At 54.6% G+C, this 26917-nt stretch overlaps 1 protein-coding gene across 1 annotated transcript; it reads right to left on the bottom strand.

The window, feature by feature from the left end:
* Positions 1-1024: 1024 nt before the first annotated feature.
* On the bottom strand, positions 1025-25918 carry ATP1A1 (ATPase Na+/K+ transporting subunit alpha 1). The gene is made up of 23 exons (XM_063956899.1): positions 25809-25918; positions 13385-13507; positions 13234-13293; positions 12945-13148; positions 7264-7377; positions 7045-7179; positions 6846-6963; positions 6491-6759; positions 6216-6414; positions 6025-6134; positions 5526-5660; positions 4416-4608; positions 4160-4335; positions 3943-4079; positions 3661-3811; positions 3341-3509; positions 3048-3202; positions 2841-2964; positions 2370-2515; positions 2104-2234; positions 1890-1991; positions 1633-1724; positions 1025-1315 (listed from the first exon to the last, which is right to left on the bottom strand). Exons 1-23 carry the CDS (start codon positions 25818-25820, stop codon positions 1287-1289), a joined length of 3084 nt encoding a protein of 1027 aa, XP_063812969.1. The 5' UTR covers positions 25821-25918; the 3' UTR covers positions 1025-1286.
* Positions 25919-26917: the final 999 nt, after the last annotated feature.

The following is a 26917-nucleotide window of genomic DNA, read 5'->3' as shown; positions in this document are numbered from 1 at the left end:
TATTCATCGATAGCAAGGGAAGCGGGTATTAATCCACTTTAGAGACAGACCAGGTGGTTGTTTTTGATTAACCCCTTGTCACTTAAGTCTCAAGTGAGACCCTAATCGCGACAGGCCACCCCACTACGATTATACCAGGTACAGAAATCCCACTTCCACACCAGGACCTGTAACACCACGCACACTCCCAATACGACCTGATAAGCACAGTACCAGAAATCCACAATTGCTTATACAAAATACAGTAAACCAAACACCTATCATGTATAACACCCCAGCATCACCCCTCAATTCTAAATACATACCAGGACTAGAAGTTAACCCCCAATTATATCACATACAGTAAGCACCCAACACTCCATCCTAATTATCTCAGGTTACCCTCCCCCCACACCTCTGAATCCTGTTGTATCACAGAGGTACAGCATCTGCAATCATGCCAGGCACCCTGCACATTACTCGCTGCTTGGAGAGATCCTGCACGGTTACAAGTCTGCCACAGCGACATGTGATCTACCATGCGTGTCCCCTCTCATCTACAGGACAGTAAGAGGGGTACGGCCCAGAGTGTATGAACCTGCCGCCCTCCTCACAGCAGCATACATAGGCTGCACCACACCACACCCTGCTCAGAGGACGGTTCTGCAGAGACCTCCAAACTGCTGTCCCACCTATAATCACATCTCTTATGCCTACTCTGCTGCTGGGGCAGTAGGATGGTCCTCTCTAAGGCCGTGAGAGCAATCTCCAGCCTACTGTATATGCAACGTCTGCACAGTGCGGCGTCCGGTTATCGGATTTCACCGTACTGGATCAAGACTTCTGATTGGACAGGATCCTCGTGCGATGGCATTTATAGGGTAACATGAAGGAAGGTGGAGTCAGAGTGTAACCTATCTAGATGTCCATAGTAGGGATCATTACGTTCCACACACGGTCTCCCAGGCTCCAGCTGAAGACCCAGAACTACCATCCCCCTATAATCAGCATCTCCCCACGGCAGTAACAGCACGGACACAGCACGGACCCTCTTCAACCCATCTTTATTTGTAAAAATGCAGATATATAAAACATCTTTTCGACGTGCTTCCTTACAAAAACTAAACCAGAGAAGGCACAATAAGAACTCCGAACAGGACGCACACAGGCGACACTGCGCCCCTCGCCAAAATGCATCTCTTCCACGGGAACAGGCTGGGCCAGACAGGTGCACGCAGGAAACGAGTGGGTGCAGGCAGGTGAGAGGGTAGGGAGTGATGTGAAATGTTGGGACGAACCACACGTTCTTAATAATAGGTTTCTTTCTCCACCCAGCCTAGAAGGGAGGGAGAAAAAAAAAAAAAAGGAATTAGAATCCACATAAGACTTAAATGATCTTTTAACGGGCAAATACAGAAACATTTTGGAGACGGCCGTGGCAAGAAAGTTTCCTGCGACAGCGTGGCCACTAGCAGGGGTGGAAGACTACACCACCTTAACAGGATCTGGAAGGACAAGGAAAGCACCCCACGGCTCCTTCTCTGCGCTGGAGATGCTCCGAGAGTAGGACACGTGCACTTAGTCATCTCCTGGGAGCACTCATCCACTGCGCCCCATGTCACAAAGCAGATAACACCCAGCCAATATACTCACCGCCTGGACTGCGTCTGATGATCAGTTTACGGATTTCATCATATATGAAGATGATCAGCGAGTATGGGAAGGCACAGAACCACCACGTTGGTCTGAAATGGACAGATAAGACCGTTAGATTCCCGCAGCAAAGAGACAGAGCTAGATCACACTGTACATAATCCAGATGTAACCAGACTATGGTGAAGAACACTCAGTCCCTGGACCGGGAGGAGCCTCCCAGCTGCCCAGCCAATCCCATTCCTCCTATTACTTACTTGAGTGGGTACATGCGCAGGGCCACGTCCATCCCTGGGCAGTATGATAAGAAGGCGGCCAGGGCAGTCTCTTCAAACAGCCCAAAGATGAGGATCTTGTTCCTGGTGGGAGGAGAGGGCGGTGATTAGAACATTACACGGCCGCCACTGTTTAGAAGGCCCCCGGGGACATTTAGCCAGCTACCGTGCGGAGAGATGGCCCCTCTGTACTCACTTCATGCCTTGCTGGAAGACAGAGTTCCTTCTGGTCTTACAGATGATCAAGTCGGCCCACTGGACAACCACGATGCTGACGAAGAACGATGTGTGACAGGTGAACTCCACAATCTTCCTCTGCTCATAAGTCTGGCAAGTCCAAGACATAGTTCAGCATCTATTCATGTGGGGCAGCTGGCAAACCTACCCAGATATATGAAATATACCCACCACCCCACCCGCAGATAGACCGTACAGTCACTGGATGCACCACAAGGCACTTACCCACTGCTGCCCGTAGCTGTCTTCCACATCGTTCACCCACCGGTCGTCCCAATTCACTCGGATACCGAGCAGCGTCCAGGGCAGGAAGCCGTTCTCCGCCAAGATCACAAAGTAGGTGAAGAAACCACCCAGGGCCTGGATCATACCTGAAACAGAGGAACAAAGACTGAGATCTGAGAACTCTAAGAGCTGGAATTTCCTAGTGGGAGACTGAACACGAGACAATAGTGGGAAGTAGAGGACAATGCAGGGAGTGTAACTGAACATGCAGAACGCTAAGTCAGTATGACCGGAAAAATAACCTCTGGTGAGCCGACGAGGACATTCTTCTGCCGGTTTAGAGTTACCGAGGGCAGCACCCCTCCATACAAGCAGAAGGTAGCCCCCCCACTCCAGTATGGACAGAGGGTCAGCACCTGCGCCTCCCCAAACAAGCAGCCAGTACATGTAGTAATGAGATCCAGGACATACCGATCTGCCCGTACGCCATACTGATCAGACGCTCGTTCACCAGCTTGTCAGTCTTGGGATTTCTAGGCTGTCTCTTCATGATGTCACTCTCCGCTTGCTCATAAGCCAGGGAGATGGCGGGGACCTGTTACCACAGATTAGCCAGAGATCAGTAACCACTCACATACAATGCCAACTGGTTACCCCACGTGTATTCCGTCTACCTACCATGTCTGTTCCAAGATCAATACAGAGGATGGTAACTGTACCCAGCGGTAGGGGGATGTTGGCGATGATGAAGATGAGGAAAGGTGTGATCTCTGGGATGTTACTGGTCAGCGTGTAAGCGATAGACTTCTTCAGGTTGTCAAAAATTAAACGTCCTGCAAGAGGGCAGAGGTTACTGAACAGCCATTGGAAGCCAGCACACAATAGGTCATGCGCTACATGAGCAGTGATTGGTCAGGATGTGCCCCCCCCCCACCCCATGTCACTATGACAAGCTCAGCGGACGCATTTACCTTCTTCCACACCAGTGACAATAGAGGCAAAGTTATCGTCCAGGAGAATCATGTCGGCGGCCTGTTTGGAGACGTCCGAGCCGGCAATGCCCATAGCAATACCAATGTCGGCCTTCTTCAGGGCTGGGGAGTCGTTCACACCATCACCGGTCACCGCCACAATGGCACCCTAGGAAACAAAACGTCGTAACGGGGTTACCAACTTATGTCTAACAGAGGAGTAAAGGTCTCTACAGGGCGTGACCCTACTGCAGTGATCTAGGAGCTGCTCGCAGTAAGGGAAATAGGGGGCGCTGACGCTATGGGGCGCGGTGACAGACCTGTCTCTGACAGCCTTCCACGATGATCAGCTTCTGTTGAGGGGATGTTCTGGCAAAGACTATCTCTGTGTGGTATCGGAGGATGTCATCAATCTGTTCAGGAGTCATGTCCTTGAGGTCAGAGCCATGAATCACGCAGGCCTTGGCATCTCTAAGGGTGGGACAGAGGAAGAGTGAGGCACATCAGGCGGGCACATGTGCAAACTGATACAACAGGTTGTAAACCAACAGCTGCCCCATTAGGGCAAGTCATGTGCCTCAAGGAGTTCCCCCAAACCATACCTGGGATTAACCTGGTTCACCGGGATGTTAAGTCTGGCTGCAATGTCTTCCACAGTCTCATTACCCTCGGAAATTATGCCCACTCCCTTAGCGATGGCCTTTGCGGTGATTGGGTGGTCACCAGTCACCATGATAACCTGCAGCATACAAATGACAGAAAGATGAAGCCATCTGAAGATCAGAGAAAGCCACCACAAGACACAGCCTCACAACTCACCTTGATACCGGCACTTCGACATTTCCCGACGGCATCTGGCACAGCAGCACGAGGGGGATCAATCATGGAGATCAGACCGACAAAGCACAGGTTCTCGGTTGGGAAATTCACCTCTTCTGAGTCAAAGCTGAAGCCTTCTGGGAACTGGTCATCGGGAAGAGCCAGGTGGCAGAACCCTGTGGTGAGGAGAGTAGAACGTGAGTACTACTCCAAAGTAACACATGATGGTGTCCCTCCCGCCAAACCAACCCCTCACCAAGCACTCTCTCGCCCAGGCCTCCGAGCTCCAGGTAGGCATTCTGGAAGGCATCCTTCATCTCCTCATCCAAAGGTTGCTCTTTCCCCTGCATTAAGATGGTGGAGCAGCGGTCCAGGATCCTCTCAGGAGCCCCCTTCATTACCAGCAAGTAACGAGATTCCGAGGGATTGGCATTCTTGTGCACGGACAGCTGGGGAGGAATGGGAAACTGGCGAGTGACTGAGATTTACATGGAGCAGAGTTATCTGGTCTGCCAGACACGGAGCAGCTACGAGCATCATGAAGGATCGCTCTAAGGAATCCACGAGGGATTGCTCAGTGATCCCTCCTAGCTTCATACCGTCAGCAATCTGATCACAGGCATATCTCAGGCTACAGCAGTAGCGTGGGGAATGTGATCCACAATACACAGTAACACATCACTGGCTTTTACCGGACAGGATAAGCCCTGAGGAATGTCCTAGCTCAGAGCAGTAAATCCCAGTCAAGGAGCTTAGCTCAGAGAGTGCAGGAGAAAGCCGACTAACAAGATTAAGCCACCCTGCAGAGACGTGCAGCACTGGCCACACGGCCGGGCCACCCCGCACAGCTCCTGCATACAGCCCCCACCTCGCGTCTGGGACCCCATTCACTATGACCCCCACCAGCAACTCAGGCACAGGGAGAGACTGTCTGCTCAGGCTCCACAGCCAAGATAACAGGTTTATTTTAAGCAGACGTGACAGCCGCCGTCCGACATCTCCTGCCCTGACTTCACCCGGCAGTGCGGAGAGGAATCAGATGGCACATGCCGAGCTCACAGCGCCGCTCGCTGCACGTGTGATCTCGGGCTCCGGCCTACAGCAAGCTATGCCCACAGCTCAGTCTCAGATGACGGACAGGTTCCAGGAACGCTGCTCAGAGCGACCACACAACATTCAATTCCCGGTGGGGGGGGGGGGGGGGGGTTGGAGGAGGAGATGGGGCGTTATGTATAGCTGCCGACACACCGCACCCTGCCCGCACACACAGCACCTTACCCACATAGCACCAGCACCCTGCCCGCACACACAGCGCCTGCACATTACTCACATAGCACCAGCACCCCACCCAGAGCACCCCTCTCACCTGGTACTTATTGGTGGAGTTGAAGGGGATCTCAGACACTTTCAGGTTCTTGTCCCTCATGTCTCTCACGGATCCGCAGCACAGCTCTATGCACTTCAGTAGCGCAGACTCCGAGGCATCACCAGCAACGTCCCTCTGTGCGGCGACACAAGATGGGGGTTATAGGACCGTAACAGTGACAATATACACAGAGGAGGGACAATAACAGCACCCCACCCTATTACACATATAGCCGGTATGTTACACACCGCCATGGAGGGGCGAATCACTGGGCCTTGTTACAAGGACAGGGGTTATGAGACCACACTAGTGTATTACACAGATATAATATCAGTCCACACCACCTGACTGGCGATTACAATGTACATTCACAGAACAGAGGAGCGGCCTACGCCTCAGGAGGGAGGACAGTGAATGTGACCATCTTCTATGGGTCATCAGCCCTCACAACGCCAAAACATCCAATGATTCTTATTCTCTGCAGTCACCCGAAACCCACCTTCAGAATCGGGGTGTTCTCCTGCCCGGCCTGAAACACCGCCCTGTTACACAGACCAGCAACACGAGACAATGCAGTCCAGGTCAAGGAGGTTTTGTCGAAGGAGGCACCTGCAGGGTGAAACAATGTTACAGATTGCCACGACCATAATAATTCCCCCCCCCCCCCATCCCAATGAAAGATGATCGTACCGCTCTGATTCTCTGTGGTATCTGCTTCATGGATCTGATTGTCAAACCACATGTGCGCCACGGTCATACGGTTCTGAGTGAGGGTCCCGGTCTTGTCCGAGCAGATGGTGGATGTAGAACCAAGAGTTTCCACGGCTTCCAGATTCTTCACCAGGCAGTTTTTGCGCGCCATGCGCTTGGCAGTGAGGGTAAGGCACACCTGTGGGAGAGGAACGCGTGAGCCACCAGCTGATATGCCAGTCCTGTACTAATTACACCTCATCTCCGGCACTCACCGTGACTGTGGCCAGCAGACCCTCGGGCACGTTGGCTACAATGATACCAATGAGGAAGATGACGGCCTCCAGCCAACTGTACTGCAAGATGAGCGACAGGATGAAGAAGCTGACGCCCAGGAAGACCGCCACACCAGTGATGATATGAATGAAATGCTCAATTTCAACGGCAATAGGGGTGCGGCCACCCTCCAGACCAGACGCCAGGGTTGCGATACGTCCCATCACTGTGCGGTCACCGGTGTTCACGACAATACCACGGGCAGTGCCTGTTGGGGGTGGAGGAGAAACGTCAGACACCTGGGAGACCTAGAACGCAGGGACGGCAGGTGGCCAGGACCCCACAGCTGCTCACCTTCCACACAGTTTGTGGAGAAGAAGGCAATGTTCCGGGTCTCCAGGGGGTTTTCATTGGTGAACTCGGGAGACCGGGTCTGCGGCTCAGACTCTCCAGTGAGGGAGGAGTTATCCACCTTTGGGGAGAGGAAAGAGGGCTATTAGATGAACGCAGGCGCCTCAGGGACAGAGAGAGCATACTGTAGATGTAACCTCACCTTGCAGCCGGAGGCAGAAATGATCCGGAGATCTGCTGGGATACGATCTCCTCCCTTCACTTCCACAAGATCCCCCACGACCACCTCCTCCGCATTAATGCTCAACTTCTCGCCACTACGTATCACCAGGGCTTGCTGAGAGCAAGAGAGGGAAATAGTCTTGTTACACCACCCCCGGTCCACCAATCAGATCACCGCGCAGCAGAGACAACCGCTTACCTGAGGAACCATGTTCTTGAAGGACTCCATGATCTTCGAGCTCTTTGCCTCCTGGTAGTAGGAGAAGCAGCCGGTGATGATGACGACGGCCGACAGGACAACACCGAGGTAGAGCTAAGGACAGAGAGAAGACTGTACAGTACAGGGCACACTATCCCCAAATTACAGGGCACAGCATGAGGAGCAGGGCACACCATGAGGAGCAGGGCACACAATCCCCAAATTACAGGGCACAGCACGAGAAACAGGGCACATAATCCCCATATTACAGGGGGCAGCACAGGTGTACGGCACTACAGGGCACCCAATACCCAAATTACAGGGCACAGCACGAGAAACAGGGCACATAATCCCCATATTACAGGGGGCAGCACAGGTGTACGGCACTACAGGGCACCCAATACCCAAATTACAGGGCACAGCACGAGAAACAAAGCACTATAGGGCACATGATCCCCATATTACAGGGGGCAGCACAGGTGTAGGGCACTACAGGGCACCCAATACCCAAATTACAGGGCACAGCACGAGAAGCAGGGTACACCATGAGGAGCAGGGCACACCATCCCCAAATTACAGGGCACAGCACGAGAAACAGGGCACTATAGGTCACATAACCCCCATATTACAGGGGGCAGCACATGTGTAGGGCACTACAGGGCACCCAATACCCAAATTACAGGGCACAGCACGAGAAACAAAGCACTATAGGGCACATAATCCCCAAATTAAAGGGGCAGCACAGGTGTAGGGCACACCATCCCCAAATTACAGGGGGCAGCACAGGTGTAGGGCACTACAGGGCACACAATCCCCAAATTACAGGGTATAGCACGAGAAACAGGGCACTATAGGTCACATAACCCCCATATTACAGGGGGCAGCACATGTGTAGGGCACACAATACCCAAATTACAGGGCACAGCATGAGAAGCAGGGCACTACAGGGCACATAATACCAATATTCCCAGGCACAGCACGATGGCAGGGCACCTAATCCCCACATTACAGGGTACAGCGCAGGAGCAGGGCACAATCCCTATATTACAGGGCACAGCACAAGAGCAGGGCACAATCCCTATATTACAGGGCACAGCACAAGAGCAGGGCACAATCCCTACATTACAGGGCACAGCACAAGAGCAGGGCACAATCCCTACATTACAGGGCACAGCACAAGAGCAGGGCACAATCCCTATATTACAGGGCACAGTACAGGGGCAGGGCACCCAATACCCATATTACAGGGCACAGGAGCAGAGCACTACAGGGCACATAATCCCTATATTATACAAAACAGTGGCTGGGCACTAGAGGGCACATATTCCCCATATTACAGGGCACAGGATGAGCGGCTGGGCACTAGAGGACACATATTCCCCATATTACAGGGCACAGGATGAGAGGCTGGGCACTAGAGGACACATATTCCCCATATTACAGGATGAGCGGCTGGGCACTAGAGGACACATTCCCCATATTACAGGGCACAGGATGAGCGGCTGGGCACTAGAGGACACATTCCCACTATTACAGGGCACAGGATGAGAGGCTGGGCACTAGAGGACATATTCCCCATATTACAGGGCACAGGATGAGCAGCTGGGCACTAGAGGACACATATTGCCCAAATTACAGGGCACAGGATGAGCGGCTGGGCACTAGAGGACACATATTGCCCATATTACAGGGCACAGGATGAGAGGCTGGGCACTAGAGGACACATATTGCCCATATTACAGGGCACAGGATGAGAGGCTGGGCACTAGAGGACACATTCCCCATATTACAGGGCACAGGATGAGCGGCTGGGCACTAGAGGACACATATTGCCCATATTACAGGGCACAGGATGAGAGGCTGGGCACTAGAGGGCACATATTTCCCATATTACAGGGCACAGGATGAGCGGCTGGGCACTAGAGGACACATATTCCCCATATTACAGGGCACAGGATGAGCGGCTGGGCACTAGAGGACACATATTCCCCATATTACAGGGCACAGGATGAGCGGCTGGGCACTAGAGGACACATATTCCCCATATTACAGGGCACAGGATGAGAGGCTGGGCACTAGAGGACACATATTCCCCATATTACAGGGCACAGGATGAGCGGCTGGGCACTAGAGGGCACATATTCCCCATATTACAGGGCACAGGATGAGCGGCTGGGCACTAGAGGACACATTCCCCATATTACAGGGCACAGGATGAGCGGCTGGGCACTAGAGGACACATATTCCCCATATTACAGGGCACAGGATGAGCGGCTGGGCACTAGAGGGCACATATTCCCCATATTACAGGGCACAGGATGAGCGGCTGGGCACTAGAGGACACATATTCCCCATATTACAGGGCACAGGATGAGAGGCTGGGCACTAGAGGACACATTCCCCATATTACAGGGCACAGGATGAGCGGCTGGGCACTAGAGGACACATATTCCCCATATTACAGGGCACAGGATGAGCGGCTGGGCACTACAGGGCACATATTCCCCATATTACAGGGCACAGGATGAGCGGCTGGGCACTAGAGGGCACATATTCCCCATATTACAGGGCACAGGATGAGAGGCTGGGCACTAGAGGACACATATTACAGGGCACAGGATGAGCGGCTGGGCACTAGAGGACACATATTCCCCATATTACAGGGCACAGGGTGAGCGGCTGGGCACTAGAGGACACATTCCCCATATTACAGGGCACAGGATGAGCATCTGGGCACTACAGGACACATATTCCTTATATTACAGGGCACAGGATGAGCGGCTGGGCACTAGAGGGCACATATTCCCCATATTACAGGGCACAGGATGAGCGGCTGGGCACTAGAGGACACATATTCCCCATATTACAGGGCACAGGATGAGCGGCTGGGCACTAGAGGACACATTCCCCATATTACAGGGCACAGGATGAGCGGCTGGGCACTAGAGGGCACATATTACAGGGCACAGGATGAGCGGCTGGGCACTAGAGGACATATATTACAGGGCACAGGATGAGCGGCTGGGCACTAGAGGACACATATTCCCCATATTACAGGGCACAGGATGAGAGGCTGGGCACTAGAGGACACATTCCCCATATTACAGGGCACAGGATGAGCGGCTGGGCACTAGAGGGCACATTCCCCATATTACAGGGCACAGGATGAGAGGCTGGGCACTAGAGGACACATTCCCCATATTACAGGGCACAGGATGAGCGGCTGGGCACTAGAGGACACATATTCCCCATATTACAGGGCACAGGATGAGCGGCTGGGCACTAGAGGACACATATTCCCCATATTACAGGGCACAGGATGAGCGGCTGGGCACTAGAGGACACATTCCCCATATTACAGGGCACAGGATGAGCGGCTGGGCACTAGAGGACACATATTACAGGGCACAGGATGAGCGGCTGGGCACTAGAGGACACATATTACAGGGCACAGGGTGAGCGGCTGGGCACTACAGGGCACATATTCCCCATATTACAGGGCACAGGATGAGCGGCTGGGCACTAGAGGGCACATATTACAGGGCACAGGATGAGCGGCTGGGCACTAGAGGACACATATTCCCCATATTACAGGGCACAGGATGAGAGGCTGGGCACTAGAGGACACATTCCCCATATTACAGGGCACAGGATGAGCGGCTGGGCACTAGAGGACACATATTCCCCATATTACAGGGCACAGGATGAGCGGCTGGGCACTAGAGGACACATATTCCCCATATTACAGGGCACAGGATGAGCGGCTGGGCACTAGAGGACACATATTCCCCATATTACAGGGCACAGGATGAGCGGCTGGGCACTAGAGGACACATTCCCCATATTACAGGGCACAGGATGAGCGGCTGGGCACTAGAGGGCACATATTACAGGGCACAGGATGAGCGGCTGGGCACTAGAGGACACATATTACAGGGCACAGGATGAGCGGCTGGGCACTAGAGGACACATATTACAGGGCACAGGGTGAGCGGCTGGGCACTACAGGGCACATATTCCCCATATTACAGGGCACAGGATGAGCGGCTGGGCACTAGAGGGCACATATTACAGGGCACAGGATGAGCGGCTGGGCACTAGAGGGCACATATTACAGGGCACAGGATGAGCGGCTGGGCACTAGAGGACACATATTCCCCATATTACAGGGCACAGGATGAGAGGCTGGGCACTAGAGGACACATTCCCCATATTACAGGGCACAGGATGAGAGGCTGGGAACTAGAGGGCACATATTCCCCATATTACAGGGCACAGGATGAGAGGCTGGGCACTAGAGGACACATTCCCCATATTACAGGGCAGAGGATGAGCGGCTGGGCACTAGAGGACACATATTCCCCATATTACAGGGCACAGGATGAGCGGCTGGGCACTAGAGGACACATATTCCCCATATTACAGGGCACAGGATGAGAGGCTGGGCACTAGAGGACACATTCCCCATATTACAGGGCACAGGATGAGCGGCTGGGCACTAGAGGGCACATATTACAGGGCACAGGATGAGCGGCTGGGCACTAGAGGACACATATTCCCCATATTACAGGGCACAGGATGAGCGGCTGGGCACTACAGGGCACATATTCCCCATATTACAGGGCACAGGATGAGCGGCTGGGCACTAGAGGACACATATTACAGGGCACAGGATGAGCGGCTGGGCACTAGAGGACACATATTCCTCATATTACAGGGCACAGGATGAGCGGCTGGGCACTAGAGGGCACATATTACAGGGCACAGGATGAGAGGCTGGGCACTAGAGGGCACATATTACAGGGCACAGGATGAGCGGCTGGGCACTAGAGGACACATATTACAGGGCACAGGGTGAGCGGCTGGGCACTACAGGGCACATATTCCCCATATTACAGGGCACAGGATGAGCGGCTGGGCACTAGAGGGCACATATTACAGGGCACAGGATGAGCGGCTGGGCACTTGGAGGACACATTCCCCATATTACAGGGCACAGGATGAGCGGCTGGGCACTAGAGGACACATTCCCCATATTACAGGGCACAGGATGAGCGGCTGGGCACTACAGGACACATATTCTCCATATTACAGGGCACAGGATGAGCGGCTGGGCACTAGAGGACACATTCCCCATATTACAGGGCACAGGATGAGCGGCTGGGCACTAGAGGGCACATATTACAGGGCACAGGATGAGCGGCTGGGCACTAGAGGACACATATTACAGGGCACAGGATGAGCGGCTGGGCACTAGAGGACACATATTCCTCATATTACAGGGCACAGGATGAGCGGCTGGGCACTAGAGGGCACATATTACAGGGCACAGGATGAGCGGCTGGGCACTAGAGGGCACATATTACAGGGCACAGGATGAGCGGCTGGGCACTAGAGGGCACATATTACAGGGCACAGGATGAGAGGCTGGGCACTAGAGGGCACATATTACAGGGCACAGGATGAGCGGCTGGGCACTAGAGGACACATATTACAGGGCACAGGATGAGCGGCTGGGCACTAGAGGACACATATTCCCCATATTACAGGGCACAGGATGAGCGGCTGGGCACTAGAGGACACATATTCCCCATATTACAGGGCACAGGATGAGCGGCTGGGCACTAGAGGACACATATTACAGGGCACAGGATGAGCGGCTGGGCACTTGGAGGACTTACATTATCATTCTGGGGTTCCTCCTCTGTGGCGGCCTGGATTCCATACGCCAGGAAGCAGAGAATAGCCCCTATCCACAGCAGCATAGAGAACCCCCCAAACAACTGACGGCAGAACTTCACCCATTCAGGAGTGGTGGGGGGAGGGGTAAGAGCGTTCGGACCATCTCGTGCCAGGATCTCCGCGGCCCGAGCTGTTGTAAGACCCTGAAACAGACAATGAGCAGCTGACACAACACATCCAGGTTCTGCGGCACAGTTGTGCGACTGCGAGACTTATCGGCGCGCATACCCGTGCAAGATCCGTTCCAAACTTGCGGTGCAATTCATCGAGGGTCATCTTGTGTTCCTCCTGTATTGGGAGAGATGGGAGGAGAGAGAGAGTGAGTGTGGGGAAGACACCGTGACGGACCCACACGTCATGGACTGTCCACGCTACTTACCATGGACACCTCCTTCTTCAGCTCATCCATGTCTTTCTCCTTTGCTTTTGCCTTGCTCTTCTTGCTCTTCTTCTTGGCGCCATGTTCGGATGTGGCTGCGGGCTCATACTGATCGCGTCCGGCCTGTGGGGGGACCACATGTTATAGAATAGCCTATGGGGGGGGGGGGGGGTCTCAAATTGATTACTCCCATCCTCCCCTACAGGTGACCCGTGTGCCCAATCACAATATTCCGCGTTCCCAGCGGCAGTGACCATATCTGGTGACCCCACGCCTGCCATGTAATAAAGACCCCCGTATTGCTCTAACACAAGTATGTGTCACCTCGTATATACGGCCCGCTAACAAGGTGACAAGCCAGGAGAATCTACACACACTGGGGACCGCGCCAGCAGCAAGGCGATCCAGCACTACAGCGTGCCAGAGACGCAGCAGTTTCTATAGCAACCCCCTGGCAGTCACCTCGGACCCCATCTCAGCAATGTACAGTCACTTACAGCAAAGGCTCACAGTGCAGTGCAGCGAGGGGTTAACCCTGTACAGTAATCCCTGCTCTCCTCCTCCCGTGTGTACGTCACGTGTTACAGGAACAATGTGTCACAGATAAAACACAAACCAGACACCACATTGAGAAATCCAAGCTGGGAAGCATAAGGGGGGGGGGTCTGAGCGAGGACCTGCAGACGGTGTGCGAGCAGGGGGGGGCGTGGAGTGCGAGCAGGAGGGGGGGCTGAGCGGGGACCTGCAGACGGTGTGCGAGCAGGGGGGGGAGGGGGGGGGGGGCCTGGAGTGCGAGCAGGAGGGGGGGCTGAGCGGGGACCTGCAGACGGTGTGCGAGCAGGGGGGGGGGCTGGAGTGCGAGCAGGAGGGGGGGCTGAGCGGGGACCTGCAGACGGTGTGCGAGCAGGAGGCAGGAGATATAAAAGGGATGACAGGTGTAAGACATAGCAGCGATGGAGGTGGGGGCTGGAGCCTGCATGACGCGTGAGAGTAGATGACGAGGGAAGGAATAGGTGGGATGGGAGAGAAGGAAGGAGAAGGGTAACTGATCACCAAGCATAGAGGAAGGGACAATGGCACTGTACCCCATCCCCCAAAGATGGCAGCAGTAGGGACTACAGATAAGAAGTATAGAGCAGCGGTTCTCAAACTCAGCCCCCTGGATCCCACACAGGTCATGTTTCCCAGGTCCCCCAGCAGGTGCACAGGTGTACTCATTCCTCACTAACATCTCCCTGGTCACCCAGCAGCGGCACAGGTGTACTCATTACTCACTGACACATCTCCCTGGTCACCCAGCAGAGGCACAGGTGTACTCATTATTCACTGACATTTACCAGGTCACCCAGCAGAGGTACAGGTGTACTCATTACTCACTGACACATTCCCTAGGTCACCCAGCAGAGGTACAGGTGTACTCATTACTCACTGACACATTCCCCAGGTCACCCAGCAGAGGTACAGGTGTACTCATTACTCACTGACATTTACCAGGTCACCCAGCAGGTGCGCAGGTGTACTCATTACTCACTGACACATTTTAAAAGATCCCCAGAAGAAGCGGGCGCTGTACCCCATCCCCCACTGATGGCAGCAGTAGGGACTACAGATCAGGGATAGAGATATATATATATATATATATATATATATATATATATATATATATATATATATATATATATATATATATATATATATATATATATATAGACACAGCGCTGTACCCCATCCCCCACCAATGGGCGCAGCAGGGACTACAGATGAGGGGTATGTATAGAGGAAGGAGCGACATACACAGAGGGGCGAGTCAGATTGCCAGTACATAGGGGGTTACCCTGGAGACTCCATACAGCACAGGCCGGGTGTGTGTGCAGCCACAGACCCTCCCCTCACACACAGGGTTAACGTGACAGGAGTTCCGCCTCCCGCCCTCACTTACACAATGCTCCAGTCACACGCTCAGTCCCGGCACTTTCCATTACACGGTGCAGACACTGGAGACAGGCAGTAATCCTTCATTAACCCTTCCACCAACACTGGCGCCGGCCTGAAACAACTTCCTACTTCACACAGCCCGCAGCTACACAGACTGCATGAGGGAGCAATACACAGGCCCCCAGACCGCAATACACAGGCCCCGGGCCCCCAATACACAGGCCCCCAGACCGCAATACACAGGCCCCGGGCCCCCAATACACAGGCCCCGGGCCCCCAATACACAGGCCCCGGGCCCCCAATACACAGGCCCCGGGCCCCCAATACACAGGCCCCCAGACCGCAATACACAGGCCCCGGGCCCCCAATACACAGGCCCCCAGACCGCAATACACAGGCCCCGGGCCCCCAATACACAAGCCCCGGGCCCCCAATACACAGGCCCCGGGCCCCTAATACACAGGACCCGGGCCCCCAATACACAGGACCCGGGCCCCCAATACACAGGCCCCGGGCCCCCAATACACAGGCCCCCAGACCGCAATACACAGGCCCCGGGCCCCCAATACACAAGCCCCGGGCCCCCAATACACAGGCCCCGGGCCCCCAATACACAGGACCCGGGCCCCCAATACACAGGACCCGGGCCCCCAATACACAGGCCCCGGGCCCCCAATACACAGGCCCCGGGCCCACAGACAGCAATACACAGGCCCCCAGACCGCAATACACAGGCCCCGGGCCCCCAATACACAGGCCCCGGGCCCCCAATACACAGGCCCCGGGCCCCCAATACACAGGCCCCGGGCCCCCAATACACAGGCCCCGGGCCCACAGACAGCAATACACAGGCCCCCAGACAGCAATACACAGGCCCCCAGACCGCAATACACAGGCCCCGGGCCCACAGACAGCAATACACAGGCCCCCAGACCGCAATACACAGGCCCCGGGCCCCCAGACCGCAATACACAGGCCCCGGGCCCCCAATACACAGGCCCCGGGCCCCCAATACACAGGCCCCGGGCCCCCAATACACAGGCCCCGGGCCCACAGACAGCAATACACAGGCCCCCAGACCCCAATACACAGGCCCCCAGACCCCAATACACAGGCCCCCGGGCCCCCAATACACAGGCCCCCGGGCCCCCAATACACAGGCCCCGGGCCCCCAATACACAGGCCCCGGGCCCCCAATACACAGGCCCCGGGCCCCCAATACACAGGCCCCGGGCCCCCAATACACAGGCCCCGGGCCCCCAATACACAGGCCCCGGGCCCACAGACAGCAATACACAGGCCCCCAGACCGCAATACACAGGCCCCGGGCCCCCAGACCGCAATACACAGGCCCCCAGACTGCATGAGGGAGCAATACACAGTCCCCGGGCCCCCAGACTACGATACACAGGCCCCCAGACTGCAATACACAGGCCCCGGGCCCCCAGACCACATGAGGCAGCAGTACACATCCTGTAAGCTCCCCATTCTCTGTACCGGCCCCTCAGCTGCGCACAGATAAGCAGCAAGGGGCTCATCCTCTATTAGCTGGGAATCCGGAGAATCCTTCGTTACTACCGATTTTATGATTTATAAGAGACAGACAAGGTGCGGCAGAACACAGCGGTAAGCACGCCCCAGATACACACCCGCACCCCCAGTCTGGCCGCAGTACTAGGCCTAGGTACTCCAACTAAAGACAGAGGGACAAATTCCACTAGCTGCGTCAACCCACTCACACTGATTAACTTGGCTGGCGCAAACTTTCTATTCAAATTCGTTATCCCGCATTATCAGAGTAGCTGGGGAAATGCCCCAATTTAAAAACGTAAAAACGTTCAAAACGTCGTTACTGTGCACTATATGATACAACAGAGCAAAGTAACCTCCACTCCGACAGGTGGGTGCTTAGAGGATGGCAGAGCCTTATACCTACAGCATAGGAACACGAGGTGCCAGGGTCTCAGTGGAGACCACTCACAGGTGGGAGCTGAGAGGATGGCAGAGCCTCATACCTCCAGCATAGGAACATGCTGTGCCAGGGTCTCAGCGGAGACCACTCACAGGTGGGAGCCGAGAGGATGGCAGAGCCTCATACCTCCAGCATAGGAACACGAGGTGCCAGGGTCTCAGTGGAGACCACTCACAGGTGGGTGCTGACAGGATGGCAGAGCCTCATACCTACAGCATAGGAACACGAGGTGCCAGGGTCTCAGTGGAGACCACTCACAGGTGGGAGCTGAGAGGATGGCAGAGCCTCATACCTCCAGCATAGGAACACGCTGTGCCAGGGTCTCAGCGGAGACCACTCACAGGTGGGAGCCGAGAGGATGGCAGAGCCTCATACCTCCAGCATAGGAACAAGAGGTGCCAGGGTCTCAGCGGAGACCACTCACAGGTGGGTGGTGAGAGGATGGCAGAGCCTCATACCTCCAGCATAGGAACACAAGGTGCCAGGGTCTCAGCGGAGACCACTCACAGGTGGGAGCTGAGAGGATGGCAGAGCCTCATACCTCCAGCATAGGAACACGCTGTGCCAGGGTCTCAGCGGAGACCACTCACAGGTGGGAGCTGAGAGGATGGCAGAGCCTCATACCTCCAGCATAGGAACACGCTGTGCCAGGGTCTCAGCGGAGACCACTCACAGGTGGGAGCTGAGAGGATGGCAGAGCCTTATACCTACAGCATAGGAACACGAGGTGCCAGGGTCTCAGCGGAGACCACTCACAGGTGGGAGCTGAGAGGATGGCAGAGCCTCATACCTCCAGCATAGGAACACGCTGTGCCAGGGTCTCAGCGGAGACCACTCACAGGTGGGAGCCGAGAGGATGGCAGAGCCTCATACCTCCAGCATAGGAACGCGAGGTGCCAGGGTCTCGGCGGAAACCACTCACAGGTGGGTGCTGACAGGATGGCAGAGCCTCATACCTCCAGCATAGGAACACACTGTGCACCTCCAGCATAGGAACACGAGGTGCCAGGGTCTCAGGGGAGACCACTCACAGGTGGGTGCTGACAGGATGGCAGAGCCTCATACCTCCGGCATAGGAACACGAGGTGCCAGGGTCTCAGGGGAGACCACTCACAGGTGGGTGCTGAGAGGATGGCAGAGCCTCATACCTCCAGCATAGGAACACGCTGTGCCAGGGTCTCAGGGGAGACCACTCACAGGTGGGTGCTGAGAGGATGGCAGAGCCTCATACCTCCAGCATAGGAACACAGGGTGCCAGGGTCTCAGGGGACACCACACAGGAGTCCCAGCCCGCTCATCAGCTCCCAGCCAGAACCAGTTGAGCGAGAATGCATCTAATAACTTAATTATTAAGCAAGTGTAACTTGCAGCCAGTGGAGTTACATGATGGAGCCTGAGTGCCCCCAGGTACTGACTCTTGGCCTGACCTTGCTCAAGGTCAAAGTCAAATCATTGCAAGTCACAATAGCAGAGGAGGCAGCCCAAATAGCGCTGGGAAGCACACGCCAGGGGCGAGGACAGGTCGCGTCACGGCTTCCTGCTCTTACACAGCTGTGACATAGAGACTCCATACATACATGTTCCTACATATCACACGCTGCAGAGACGCCCTCAGGATGCCCCAGGTCCTGTAATCTGAGGATCCTAGCCACGTCACAGGGGAACAAACTGTTCACTGGCATCATACCCACAGGCAGACAAAGGAGACCGTGTGCCCTCCGGACGTGCCAGCCTCCCAAACAGGAACCTCTGCCGTCTCCAGATACACAGGAGCCTATGGGCAAATCAGGGTTCATTCCACCTACCTATCCATATATTCTACTGCCTACCACCTACCTATCATGTACCCTATACATATTCCACTACCGACTACCTACCTATCCATATATTCTACTGCCTACCACCTACCTATCCTGTACCCTATACATATTCCACTGCCGACTACCTACCTATCCATATATTCTACTGCCTACCACCTACCTATCATGTACCCTATACATATTCCACTGCCGACCACCTACCTATCCATATATTCTACTGCCTACCACCTACCTATCATGTACCCTATACATATTCCACTGCCGACCACCTACCTATCCATATATTCTACTGCCTACCACCTACCTATCCTGTACCCTATACATATTCCACTACCGACCACCTACCTATCCTGTACTGTATACATATATTCTACTGCCTACCACCTACCTATCCTGTACCCTATACATATTCTACTGCCTACCACCTACCTATCCTGTACCCTATACATATTCCACTGCCGACCACCTACCTATCCTGTACCCTATACATATTCCACTGCCGACCACCTACCTATCCATATATTCTACTGCCTACCACCTACCTATCCTGTACAAATATATTCTACTGCCTACCACCTACCTATCCTGTACCCTATACATATTCCACTACCGACCACCTACCTATCCATATATTCTACTGCCTACCACCTACCTATCATGTACTGTATACATATATTCTACTGCCACCACCTACCTATCCTGTATACATATTCTACTGTCAACCACCTACCTATCCTGTACTGTATACATATATTCTACTGCCAACCACCTACCTATCCTGTACCATATACATATTCCACTACCGACCACCTACCTATCATGTACTGTATACATATTCCACTGCGGACTGCACCACGCACATATGTATACAGCCTGTTGACCTGCTGGGAATCCTGAGGCAATTAGGACAGTGGTTCTCGTACTCTGTCCTCAGGGCCCCACACAGGTCATGTTTTCCAGGGCTCCAAGCAGGTCCACAGGTGTATTCATTACTCACGGATATATTTTAAAAAGACCCACAGGTGAAGCTGATTATTTCACTTGCGATTCTGTGAGGAGACCTGGAAAACATGCCCTGTGTGGGGTCCTGAGGACAGAGTTTGAGAACCTGTGAGTTAGGAAATAAGGAGTCTACGGAGAAGCCAGAGACGTGTAGAAGACAGGACGGAAAGCTGGGCTGTAGGGGAAGGGGGTACCCGGTGCCAGGACAGTCCGCACCCTCAGGGCAGGAGAATGGTGCCAGGATTACACACCCTGGAACTGGCTGAAGAGAACAGAACAAACCTGCATTAAATATTTCACAACAGCAAAGATTAACTCTTCCCATTATTCAGCATAAAGTAATCGCAGTTATCTGCCACTGGGCTAAAGTTCAGATGTTATACTGCTCCTGTACTCTGCTCCCACCACCCAGCCTGCCACAGGGCAGCCCTTCCTTCCAAGATGACATACAGGGGCTGAGCAGCCCGGCCACCCTCCCTAACCATACCCACAGCGCCCGGCTCAGCCTGCGTAACCACGCCCACAGCGCCCAACCTCCATACCCAGAGCACCCAGCCACCGTCTGTAACCATACCCACAGCGCCCGGCTCAGCCTGCGTAACCACGCCCACAGCGCCCAGCCTCCATACCCAGAGCACCCAGCCACCGTCTGTAACCATACCCACAGCGCCCGGCTCAGCCTGCGTAACCACGCCCACAGCGCCCAGCCTCCATACCCAGAGCACCCAGCCACCGTCTGTAACCATACCCACAGCGCCCGGCTCAGCCTGCGTAACCACGCCCACAGCGCCCAGCCTCCGTAACCATACCCAGAGCACCCAGCCACCGTCTGTAACCATACCCACAGCGCCCGGCTCAGCCTGCGTAACCACGCCCACAGCGCCCAGCCTCCATACCCAGAGCACCCAGCCACCATCTGTAACCATACCCACAGCGCCCGGCTCAGCCTGCGTAACCACGCCCACAGCGCCCAGCCTCCGTAACCATACCCAGAGCACCCAGCCCTGCCACCCTCTGTAACCATACCCACAGCTCAGCCTGCGTAATCACACCCACAGCGCCCAGCCTCCATAACCATACCCAGAGCACCCAGCCCTGCCACCCTCCGTAACCACACCACACCCACAGCGCCCAGCTCACCCTTCCTAACCATACCCAGAGCGCCCAGCCTCCATACCCAGAGCACCCAGCCCGGCCTCCGTAACCATACCCAGAGCGCCCAGCCTCCATAACCATACCCAGAGCACCCAGCCCTGCCACCCTCCGTAACCACACCCACAGCGCCCAGCTCACCCTTCCTAACCATACCCAGAGCGCCCAGCCTCCATACCCAGAGCACCCAGCCCGGCCTCCGTAACCATACCCAGAGCGCCCAGCCTCCGTAACCATACCCAGAGCACCCAGCCCTGCCACCCTCCGTAACCACACCCAGAGCGCCCGGCTCAGCCTCCCTAACCACACCCAGAGCGCCCGGCTCAGCCTCCCTAACCACACCCAGAGCGCCCGGCCCAGCCTCCCTAACCACACCCAGAGCGCCCGGCCCACCTCCCCAACCACACCCAGAGCGCCCGGTCCACCTCCCCCAGAACTGTAGCCGGGTATACAGAGACGTCCGTAATGTGCAGAGAGTAGTACCCGGGTATAGAGAGTAGTACCTGGCAGTAACGAGTAGAGAGCGGCACCCGGGTATACAGAGTGGTACCTGGCAGTAACGTGTAGAGAGCGGTACCCGGGTATACAGAGTGGTACCTGGCAGTAAGGTGTAGAGAGCGGTACCCGGGTATACAGAGTGGTACCTGGCAGTAAGGTGTAGAGAGCGGTACCCGGGTATACAGAGTGGTACCTGGCAGTAACGTGTATAGAGCGGTACCCGGGTATACAGAGTGGTACCTGGCAGTAACGTGTAGAGAGCAGTACCCGGGTATACAGAGTGGTACCTGGCAGTAACGTGTAGAGAGCAGTACCCGGGTATACAGAGTGGTACCTGGCAGTAAGGTGTAGAGCAGTACCCGGGTATACAGAGTGGTACCTGGCAGTAACGAGTAGAGAGCAGTACCCGGGTATACAGAGTGGTACCTGGCAGTAAGGTGTAGAGAGCAGTACCCGGGTATACAGAGTGGCACCTGGCAGTAAGGTGTAGAGAGCAGTACCCGGGTATACAGAGTGGTACCTGGCAGTAACGTGTAGAGAGCGGTACCCGGGTATAGAGAGTGGTACCTGGCAGTAACATGTAGAGAGCGGTACCCGGGCATACAGAGTGGTACCTGGCAGTAACGAGTAGAGAGCGGTACCCGGGTATACAGAGTGGTACCTGGCAGTAACGAGTAGAGAGCGGTACCCGGGTATACAGAGTGGTACCTGGCAGTAAGGTGTAGAAGCGGTACCCGGGTATACAGAGTGGTACCTGGCAGTAACGTGTAGAAGCGGTACCCGGGTATACAGAGTGGTACCTGGCAGTAACGTGTAGATAGCGGTACCCGGGTATACAGAGATGGCAGTAAGGAACATAGGGGGGGGGACATGTACTAAGCAGTGATAAGTGGAGAAGTTGTCCATGGCAACCAATTAGCTGCTCTGTATACTTTTATAGTATGCAAATTATAAGTGTTACATCAATGCTGATTGGTTGCCATGGGCAACTTCTCCACTTTCATTACTGCTTAGTACATGTCCCCCATTGAGCGGTACGATTGGAGGATCGCCTTACTCAGAGCATGGGTCTTCAACCTGCGGCCCTCCAGCTGCTGTGGAACTACACATCGCAGCATGCCCTGCCACAGTTATGCTACTCAGGCATACTAAAACTGAGGCAGGGCATGCTGGCATGTGTAGTTCCACAGCAGCTGGATGGCCGCATGGTGAAGCCAGACAGATCCTGGCTGAGGTGCAGCTCCCCAATACCCCACTCTTAGAGGTGACACATAGGGCGAGAGTGGGGCAGCGTTACCAGGAGTAAAGCCAGTCAGCTGTGTAACCTTGATACGGGACTACAAGGTCATCGGGAGACCAGAGTCCTCCAATGAGAGGGGCATTCCTGGAGGGTCCGGCATCTCACAGCGCCAGGCCGCCCTGGGGCTATAGATAGGCCTGCCCTACCGCAGGTACAGACATTAACCCGTTCCTCCAGCATTACCTGCTGCTAGCACAGGCCCGGGGGTGCCCCCCCATTACATTAGGAAGGCAGATCCCAGGGTCTAGCCATACAGCGTCACCTGGCACCTCTGCCAGCGTCTCACGTTACCCAGATACCACCTCATTCAGGCATCCCTCCACCCGCAGCAGGGCAGAGGGAGACAATATACATGGCCAGACCCGCTGGACTTCTGCGCCACAGGTAGAATATATGCCACAAATTATCCACAATGCTATAATCAGTACCAGTGCAGAGCAGCACACTGTACCCGTTACTGGGCAGCCTGGCACTTGGTATTCAGCAGCACTCTATATACAGACATTAGGTGCTGGTGTGAGGACAGAAGGCTTCCAGAGAGACTCGTGCGGCACCCGGCACACATCAACAAATGAAAGGGCAGCGTAGCTGGCATGCTGCAAGGGCAGACATTGGCACCAGCCCTGCCCCGTCCACAGACGCCTGCCAGCCGGCAGTGTGAGCACATTGTACGGACCCCCTCCCCGCAATGCAGGGTCACACACAAACCTGCTGCTGCTTAACCCATCCCTGCCAGGAGACACCCGCAGTGGTGGAGAGGGTCCAACTGCCCACACTGCTGCAGGAGGAGGAAGAGGACGGGTGTAGGAGCAGACACAATGCAGCAAAGCGGGCACATTACAGTCATGTTCTCATCAATCGCCAAACACTACTTACAGTACACACAGACGGCGCCAATCCTCCCCGTTATATAGCATCAGCCACAATACTACCCCAATGCCACCTACCGTCATCTACACACTACATCCCACTCCCCAAACCACCTGCAATAGACTCAGAGCAGCCAACATCCCTGCTACATGCTGCAGACAGCCCGGCACCCCTTACCCAGCCCCAAACTAACCCAGCAACCCTTACTGAGCCCGTAACCCATCCTGACACCCCTTACCCAGCCCCAAACCCAGCAACCCTTACTGAGCCCGTAACCCATCCTGACACCCCTTACCCAGCCCCAAACCCAGCAACCCTTACAGAGCCCGTAACCCATCCTGACACCCCTTACCCAGCCCCAAACCCAACAACCCTTATTGAGCCCGTAACCCACTTCAGCACCCCTTACCCAGCCCCAAACCCAACCCAGCAACCCTTACTCAGCCTGTAACCCACCCCGGAACCCCTTACCCAGCAATCCTTACTTAGCCCGTAACCCAACCCAGAAACCCTTATCCAGCATTCCTTACTTAGCCCGCAACCCACTCCAACACCCCTTACTTAGCCCCAAACCTAACCTAGCAACACTTACGCAGCCCGTAACCCACTTCAGCATCCCTTACCCACCCTGACACCACTTACCCAGCGGCATACCCAACCCAACAACCCTTACTTAGCCCGTAACCCAACACCAAATCCTACATTACCCTATCCTTATACCACCCCCACTATTCTGCATTACCCAGTCCATATACCACCTGCAGTCCCATTACCCAGCGTCACCAAGTCCTCATATCACTCTAGCTTCCATACCCCTATACCTGAGCCTATACCCTGTGCTATACAAACACAAGCTCCCCTACCCTGCATTAGCCAGTCCCTACAACACCCCCAGCCCACCTACCCTGCATTACCCAGTCCCTATACCACCCTAAGCCCACCTACCCTGCATTACCCAGTCCCTACAACAACCCCAGACAACCTACCCTGCATTAGCCAGTCCCTATACCACCCTAAGCCCACCTACCCTGCATTACCCAGTCCCTACAACAACCCCAGACCACCTACCCTGCATTAGCCTGTCCCTATACCACCCTAAGCCCACCTACCCTGCAACACACAGTCCCTATACCACCCGGAGCTCACCTACCATGAATTACCCAGTCCCTACAACACCCCCAGCCCACCTACCATAAATTACCCAGTCCATACAACACCCCCAGCCCACCTACCCTGCAACACACAGTCCCTATACCACCCTAAGCCCACCTACCCTGCAACACACAGTCCCTATACCACCCTAAGCCCACCTACCCTGCAACACACAGTCCCTATACCACCCTAAGCCCACCTACCCTGCAACACACAGTCCCTATACCACCCTAAGCCCACCTACCGTGCAACACACAGTCCCTATACCACCCTAAGCCCACCTACCGTGCAACACACAGTCCCTATACCACCCTAAGCCCACCTACCCTGCAACACACAGTCCCTATACCACCCTAAGCCCACCTACCCTGCAACACACAGTCCCTATACCACCCTAAGCCCACCTATCATGAATTACCCAGTCCCTACAACACCCCCAGCACACCTACCCTGCATTACCCAGTCCCTATACCCCCTTAGCCCACCTGTCCGGCATTAACCAGTCCCTATACCCCCCTGAGCCCACCTACCCTGCATTACCCAGTCCCTATACCCCCCTGAGCCCACCTACCCTGCATTACCCAGTCCCTATACCCCCCTACCCTGCATTACCCAGTCCCTATACCCCCCTACCCTGCATTACTCAGTCCATATACCACCCTGAGCACACCTACCTAGCATTACCCAGTACCTATACCCCCCTCAGGCCGCCCGGTGTCTCACCCCGTATCCCATGATGTCGGTGTGGTGTGTCCGCCTCTCCCGGGACCGTGTCTCCGTCTGACCTGCAGCTAGCGGCGCTTCCTCAGGCTCTTATAGATCCGCCGCGTGACGTCACCACTCCGTCCAGCCCCGGAGCGCGCACCCAGACTCGTGCCTGTGCGCGGCGGCGCGCACCCGACACCTCCTCCTCCTTCTGCTCCTCCCGCCGCCGCCCGGAAAAGATGGCGGCTCGTGTAAAAGTTCTAGTGTCCCGTATGTTATACCCCCTCCATTATATACAGTATATACCGGCTCTCTCTAATATATATACCCCCTCCCTCATATATACCGGCTCTCTATATTCTATATACCCCCTCCCTAATATATACCGGCTCTCTATATTCTATATACTCCCTCCAACATATATACCGGCTCTCTATTATATATATATACCCCCTCTCTCACATATACTAGCTCTCTATAGTATATATACCCCCTCCCTCATATATACCGTCTCTCTGTATTATATATACCCCCTCCCTCATATATACCGGCTCTCTATATTCTATATACTCCCTCCAACTATATACCCCCTCTCTCACATATACCAGCTCTTTATAGTATATATACCCCCTCCCTCATATATACCTGCTCTCTGTATTATATATACCCCCTCCCTCATATATACCGTCTCTCTATAGTACATATACCCCCTCCCTCATATATACCGGCTCTCTATATTCTATATACTCCCTCCAACATATATACCGGCTCTCTATTATATATATACCCCCTCTCTCACATATACCAGCTCTCTATAGTATATATACCCCCTCCCTCATATATACCGGCTCTCTATTATATATATATACCCCCTCTCTTACATATACCAGCTCTCTATAGTATATATACCCCCTCCCTCATATGTACTGGCTCTCTATAGTATATATACCCCCTCCCTCATATATACCGGCTCTGTATATTATATATACCCCCTCCATCATATATACCGGCTCTCTGTATTATATATACCCCTCTCTCATATATACCGGCTCTCTGTATTATATAACCCCTCCCTCATATATACCGGCTCTGTATATTATATATACCCCCTCCATCATATATACCGG

This window comes from Pseudophryne corroboree, chromosome 2, assembly GCF_028390025.1.
Source record: "Pseudophryne corroboree isolate aPseCor3 chromosome 2, aPseCor3.hap2, whole genome shotgun sequence".
NCBI lineage: Eukaryota > Metazoa > Chordata > Amphibia > Anura > Myobatrachidae > Pseudophryne > Pseudophryne corroboree.
The sequence above is the reverse complement of the archived record's forward strand: the minus strand, read 5'-3'. Positions and strand labels throughout refer to the sequence as shown.